Genomic DNA, 7,547 nt, shown 5'->3' on the forward strand with positions numbered 1-7,547 from the left:
GGGAAGACAAAACGAAAGCCATTTGGCATTATTCCTTGGTGGTGTGTGTGTGTGTGTGTGTGTGTGTGTGTGTGTGTGTGTGTGCACAGCTATAAGCATGAATGAAACAGGAAAAAGCTGCTGACTCACGGTTTAGGAAACCCAAAGTCGAGTTCTTCTTACCCTGAAGCACTAAAGTGCATAAAGGTACATGTTTTAGAACTTAAAATGTTTATAGAAGACCAGCAATGTTCCAAGGATATTTCACGTATACTGGATGTGCCTTTAAGCAATAAAAATTCCGAGAGCTGACCAGTATTGTGCCTCCATTTAAAAAAGTATCTAATAACAGACTTCTCCGTGCAAGGAGGTTTTTCTTGTCCTATAGAACATTTTAGGTTATTTTCTTCCCAGCCTTGGGCCTTAGCAGTGTATAATGCATTTCAAGTTTACATGAAGTGTATGCGAATTCTATTTTAGCCTTATTTATACATTCTCATTTATTATTAATGGAATTAGACTTAATTTAGTGAGCAGTAGTCACCAGATTTTGTGCCTGACAAGGGCGCGTACTTTTCGGTAACTTCTATGTTCTTAAGCTTTTCCACACTTTTCCATTTGAACAGTGAAAGCAGTTGCCAGTTGGAGGCCTGAAGTGTCAAAGTTAAAAAATGCCAGTGGAGAGTTTTGGTTAGAGAGGACCACAGACAGACAGTAATCAGGGTAACCAGAACAGTACTTGGAAAATAAATGGGAGGCTCTTTCCTCCTCGTGTAGCTGGAGGAGAGGCTGGAGTCACCACACTTCGCTTAGGAGCTGCTCCAGGGAGAGAGTTTAAAAAGAGATGCGTATTGATTCACCTGCCATGCTTCCACCTCAGAGCTTCACTTCGTTTTTCTAATAGTTTTAAATTCCGTTTTTTCTATTCTAATGACACGCTCCCTCTTTAACATAGGTAAGGCTTTGTACTTCTCCTTGACCTGTTAGTGGCATGAGAGCATATAACATTTCCTAAGATTACAGACAAGGTAGAACTAACCCTGGCACTGCCATTAGCTGGACCCCCACCTCCTGCCATCTCTGGCCACTAAGTCACTTCCGTTGTTTGCGGCTACACCTCAGTGGTGGGAATGCCCGAGGTTAAGTTGTTCGGTAGTTGTTCAGTGTTCATCTTTTCTGAAAACTTTGCACAGTTGCCAGCCAGCAGTTTGCTGGTTAAGATGAATCCATTCCAAAAAGAAAGTTTTAAAAATCTATCATTTTAAAACGGTACCTGGCATCTGATAACTATAGTTTATACAATCATCCACTCATCTTTTCTTTTTTAAAAGAATATTTTGATTCTTCCTAAGGAATGAAGTTGCATGTTTTGGACTTGCCTCAAATTAGACATGTGAATCTTTGTACCTAGGATGGGGAAGGCTCCGGGCATTGCTTTAGCTGTAACCATATAATGATTGTCCTTTCTTTTTTCCCTCCCAAGTAGATTAATAGCATGTCCTCCATCCACTATATTCCAATCCCCAAGTTAATTGTTGAAAGACATTTATTGTATATTCAGTACCGATGTGATGCCCAAATCTAATAGATAATGGTTTTGTGTTATTTGAGAAGATGAAAGTCAAACAGCAAATCCTTTCACTAGAACATGTAGTGGTTTCAAGAAGTCACTCATGAATTCTGAATTACCTGCAAATGGAAACTAACCACGTGTTCTTTACTTCAATATTAAAATTTTGCTTTTGCTTGTCATGTAGAATAGCTTACTCAAATTTTTGGTTTTAATTTCTGTCAATTCCATAATCATTGCATGAGCATTCACCATCACCGAATGCTGGTACAGGCGCTCCTAATTTTCCTTCTTTTAATTTATTATTATTTCTAACTTTTTTGTTTTGTTTTTTAACTTGCAGTGCAAGCTTCACATAAAGCCTGGCAAGCCAAGGATGGTCCGCATTCACCTGCTTTTGCAGTAATATTGTATCTCTGCCATCTGTGTCCTTTTATTTTGTTTTATTTTTATTTTTTTCCCTTTCCCAGACACCATATAACTATTAACTCATTTTGCTGAATGTTGTTCGGTGGTGGAAAATGATAGAACAAGGGGATAACAGCAAAAGCTATGTGCAGCCGGACTTTGTTTCTGGAAAGCAAATGATTTGCTTTTTATGCCTGCTCAGAGTGGCGGCAGGAAGCATGCCTGTTCTGTTACTTTTATGTTGCTTTGGACCAAGGGAAGGAGGCTAAATTGCTACAGGTACGTCTGACAGGAAAACTTTTCACCGCCTCGGCAGCTGACTATAAACCTGAATAGCCATGACAACTTGCTCTTCTTGATGATTCGTCTCCATGACGCAAAAGGCCCTGAACTCCCTCTGTCTCTTCTCCACACCTGCCCCGAACCAAGGTAGCTTTGTATGTAGGCAGAACGGTGGGTAAGCTTTACCTGACTTTTACCCTCGTGTGGATTTTTTTATTACTATAATAACATTATTTGGCCTGGGTTGTGGGTCTGTTCAGACTGACAGTCTCCTCTTATGGCTTTAAAAATGTGTCTGAACCCCTGTGTCTCAAATCCTGGCCAAGTGAGGTGGTAATAAGAAAATGATGAGTCCGTTCCCGTGTATCAGGGCAACCTTGGCCCTCTCACAGATAGCCCTCTCCAAGGCTGGATCATACAACCTTGTTTAGTAGAAGAATCTTCTACTAAGGATGATGGGCTTTCCACAACCTGCTTACTACTTACAAGATCCAGTCTTTTCATAAACACACCTAAATCTGCTCTCAGTAGGCTGAGAGAGGAGGGCCTAATGACTGATTCCAGGATATCGAGTGCTTCTAATAACAGTTTTCAATAATTATGAGGAGAAAATTTCCAGAAATATTTAAAATAGAAAATCTGTTACAAACTGTATCATCTGCAGCACAAGTTTGAGGGGGCCTTGTCAACTTAAGGTAGGAACGGGAAGGAACATAATATAAACCCACAAGTCAAGAAAGCAGAAATTCAGCTTCACATCCAGTTTCCTTGCGTAGTCTCTTTTTGATATTTGCAATAAAGGCATGAAGGAATAGAACAGCTGGTCTTTCAAATCCAGTTGTCTTGAAGGAATTTCCTCGCCTTTTCCTTCACGAAGACTAGCTCTACCTGCTCTTTGCGTTTAAGGCCCAGTGCCCCATCAACAAGGGTTAGGACTTAACCATATGGCAGGACATAGACTACATGCCAAATTTGTATGGAAAAGGGCATATCTAATTTCTTTTCTGTACTTTTCCTTTTTGAGGCTTATCCTTTCATTTCCTTGATTTTTTTCCCCCTCTAATAACAAGATACTCGCAGCTTTCTCTCTAACTCTGTAGTCTCCTGTTTCTTACTTGAAAGAATAACATTTCTCATGAACCTGGTACTTCACCTCTGCATTTTCCTTTTGGCCTTCACTAGTCATACATTAATCAAATAGGATAGAATACACACACTTTTTTTTTTAAATTAATAAGTCTCTAGTTGATTCCAATGAAGACTTTTTTCCCTTCTCTTTATCCTCAACCACACTATTATGGGACAGAAGGAATGGTCGTCCATGAACTGATTTAGGCTGAATTAGGCAAAGTAAGAAATCAGTTTCATGGAAGCCGAAACTAAGCTGGGATACAAACTGCAAACCAGAAGCAGCAATAGTGATATAAAGACAGGCTTAGGAGCTACTGGACCAATGTTTTTGTTTTTGCTTTTGCTTTTTTAATGATTCTAGTCTGAAGCTGGCTGTTAGGCAGCATGCTGATTCTAACCATGGGCCGAGTTTGCTCAGATGCTGTGCACCAGACCGAAGCTTGAATACGTGTTGTATGCTTGTTCCAGCCATTGCTTGTGTGAGCATTTTCGTGCCTTGTAACAGGAAATACACTTCTAAATTCTAAAAATGCATCACTTTAAGATTTTCATTTTACATGCATCACTAAAGCCTTTTTAAAGTGAGCCTAGCCACGAAAGGCATCCAGCTGACTTTTTGATTCCAAGATTGTTGATTGATTGGATTGATATTATTTTTCCCATTAAATTTTTCACAGAAAAATAAATCATATGGAAACTCAGGGAATAAAAAGTCAAAGAAAACATATAAAAGCTTTTTTAAAAAAATGCGTTGCTTCTGAACTTTTTTCTGCCCCTGCTCCCTGGCCCTGTTTGGTTTGTTATTGCTGCCCTCTCTTCTTTCTGTATCTGTGCCTTTTTTCACAGTAGTCCTTGGCTCTGCACGGAATAAATGATACCCTCAAATCTAATTGGATGTACTTTCGCCTTTGCATGTAAGTACGGCAGTAAAAAAACTTTGAGACCTTTTTGACTTTTTACAATTAGAGAAACAAATGGGATAGGTGGATTTTTTTTTTTTTTCCCTGGAGGGGGGTAGGGAGGTATTGGTTTGAGTAGTCTTTGTTTTTTTTTAAAAAAACAAACAAAAAACCTAAATATATTTAAAATGGCTCACATTTATATCTTTTTTACAAGAAACACAGAGATTTGACTTTTCCTTGATATCAGTGTGCAAGTCAGAAATTACTAACCCCAGTCTGTGTTCTACACAGCATTGTGGGTTCATTGGATATTACAGAGGGTCCTTGGTTTTTTTGGTTTTTTTTTGTTTGTTTGTTTTTTAGCGTTTCATTTTTTTTTTCTAGGTTTTTTGTTTTGGTTTGGTGTTTTTTGTTTTCTGACTGCACCACGTGGCTTGTGGGATATTAGTTCCCCGACCAGGGATTGAACCTGTGCCCTCGGTAGTGAGAGCGCGAAGTCCTAACCACTGGACTGCCAGGGAATTCCCAGAGGGTCCTTGGTTCTGACTGTGTACGTAAAGTTAGAATGAGAAACTACTACCTTTCACTAGAGAAAAAGCAAGAGGAAAAAATTTTTTTTATGCTAGTCTCCCTTTATGATTGCTTAATTTTTGGTGATCTTGGTTTAATGGTCTTTTCCTTGTTCTAACTACTGGCAGGGATCACCTTTTTTATTTTTTTTTGGCCAGCTCTTGCTGGCCTCCCCACATCTTTTGTTCAACCGTAATGACCATCTTTTTGCTTCTTCTGGACCTCAGATACCCATAACAGTTGTAAGTGCGGTAGGATGTGATGGAAAAGCACTTAGGAGAATTTACTGGCAGTTTAGAGACTATGTTTTCCCAACTTAGGCTCTTTATTAATTGGTCAAGGTTTTGTCCAGAAAGGGCACCTCAACCAGAGGAACATTTAACAAAATGCTGGGCACAGGTTACTCACCTTCCTTCTCTGCTTTGTGATCTCACCAGCAATAACACTTCATATCTTGTGCACCTCAAAGACTTGGTTTCCTCACTTTCTTGACATATCCATAAGTGTTTCATATACAAACTGTTGAGTCGGGTTTTTCAGCTGTTACCAACCCATGTCATACTGTCTCTGTGTGGTCCTACCAAAACTATCCATTCAGATCCCTTTGCTTTCCCATTTGCAAGTGTCTGAAGTTGTCAAGTCTCAGCTTCCAGAAGTCTCGGTTCCATTGACAGGATACATATGTGATGACTCTTTAGGGGAAATGATGACGTACAAAGTCTAGATTGTATGTAGGTATGAAGGGAATTTTTAAAATAAGTTGAAGATTAAGCTGTGAACAGCATTAGAACTTTGTCTATTTCTTAATTTTAAAATATGCTGATATGCCTTAAACTGTAGTTGTAGATCATTGTCATTTTGCTGTTTGAAAATAACCAATGTGTTTTTAAAACTGTTGTGTAATCTACTTTCAGTGTTAATGCAGAATTGTCATATATGTAAACTGCATGTTAGACACTTGTCTTTTTTAAAAAACTAAAATAATTGTATTAATGTGAAGCATATCATTTTTTCAAGTATGAAAGTAATCACTTAGCAAACTTGCTTGGTAATTTGGTGTCTGTTAAGGTAGGAGAGTGGCGGACAGGTAATCTATGCATATATCACTAGTGCCAAGACATAAAGTGGGGGAAAATATATTTTTACCCAAACATTGTGTGCCCTTTTGTGAGTTCTTTTTAGTCACTGTTTGATATGCATATGTACACATGCTTATAATACTGGATAAAAGAAATAGGGATGAAAGAGTCTCGTGTTTTCCTACCTTGTCTGGACTTCAATTGCTACCATCTGGGCAGCACCAGCTCCTCCAAGATGCTTGCCACGTGATGTCCTGTACGTCGTATTACTGTCTCTGCCACCCTCTCCCCCTGACTCCTGTCCCCTTCCACCCTGACTAGCGCCCCACTGCCCCAGCCGAGGCGTCCTCTTCTTCCCTGGCCTCCGGTGCTGGCGCGGCTGCTCACCCCCCAGCTGGGCTTGAGGAAGTCATCCCTTTACTGACACACTGCTGTTCTTTCACAGTTTGTTGTAGAGAAGCTCCTTTTTTTTTTTTTTAAGCCTTTTAAGAATCAAATTTGAATCTGAACCTTTCTTTTTTCTCTTCTGTAGCTTCTTCTTTATGTAACCATCCTGTTGACAAGCCCTACTCTCTCCTAATGGACATAGAGCATTAGAAGAGCAGGAGCTGTCTGTTCACCCGTGTTGGGGAAGAGTTACCTCATTTCCACCATCGCCTCCTATTCTTTTAAAGTCTGGGTCAAATATTGCACTGCTGTTTGTATTTGTCAATGTCTGTTTACAAACCACTGCCCATAGTGGTTACTTAAGTGACTCATCACCACCAAAAACAGTAATACCTAATACTACTACTTAAAAGGAAATTGAGTGAAACAGAGAACTTGGGCCAAAACCCAAGGTAGCCCTGTGTTGGGATCCTCTTGCTTAGCTGTCATGTTCTTGAAGCTGCTGACCCAAGAACTCACGGACTGAAGACAGCATGGACCCTAATCTGAGGGTCCACAGACTTGATCTCATGTAAACTCCAGACCTCTGTCCCATGAGTGACATTATGAACAGCCCTATCAGGACCCTCAACCGTCAATCAGGTCATAAGATTGGGGCAACAATTTTCCTTCCTTTTGTTAGCTTTATGGGTTGTTTTGAAGTTTGGGATTTTTTTTCTAAACATTTGATATTGCATGAACAAAGATGGCTGCATTTTTTTAATTTGGAGTGTTCTATTGATACAATGTTTTTATTTTTCAGCTGACCGTCTGCCTCTTGAGAGAGAGAAGTGGGCATCCTTCCTTTAAATTCAGGAACCATTGTTGTTTTATTTGACTCTTTTTCTGTTACCTGCACCCCTTTATATAAGTTTTTGGGGTTTGGGATTCTGTTTTGGAAAAAAAATTTTTTTTCCTACTTAGCCAGTTCTGTTTTATGTATTGGTTATTCAAACTTAGTTTTGGTATCAAAATTATGCCAATTTTAAGCTCCAGGGAAAATTTAAATGAAGTTTTAAGTCACAGAATTCTGTTTAAGATGCTCTCCTCATCTCAGATACAACAACAACAACAACAAAATCCCTGTGCTGTCACTGGGATTTTGACCTACAAGTCTTACTCATGTTTAACATGTGCCAGTGTTAGGCGGATGACTTTTCTGCCTCTAGGACTCAGTTTATATTTAAAGGTACCTTAAAA

General features: G+C 39.4%; 1 protein-coding gene across 6 annotated transcripts in view; it reads left to right on the forward strand.

Annotated features, from left to right (window-relative positions):
* The window catches only part of SEPTIN11 (septin 11), a 94,896-nt gene extending 87,349 nt beyond the window's left edge, over positions 1-7,547 (forward strand). For 3 of the 6 annotated variants that reach the window (XM_028491946.2, XM_055086040.1, XM_028491949.2), the window contains exons 10-11: positions 4,217-4,284; positions 6,454-7,547. In XM_028491946.2, coding sequence (XP_028347747.1) covers positions 4,217-4,241 — 25 coding nt within the window. In that variant the 3' untranslated portion in view covers positions 4,242-4,284; positions 6,454-7,547. Of the gene's footprint in view, positions 1-1,892; positions 6,415-6,453 lie in introns of those variants that run through there. The other 3 variants (XM_024115350.3, XM_024115352.3, XM_024115351.3) reach the window with 3 other exon arrangements.

This window comes from Physeter macrocephalus, chromosome 7 (genome assembly GCF_002837175.3).
Source record: "Physeter macrocephalus isolate SW-GA chromosome 7, ASM283717v5, whole genome shotgun sequence".
Classification (NCBI taxonomy): domain Eukaryota; kingdom Metazoa; phylum Chordata; class Mammalia; order Artiodactyla; family Physeteridae; genus Physeter; species Physeter macrocephalus.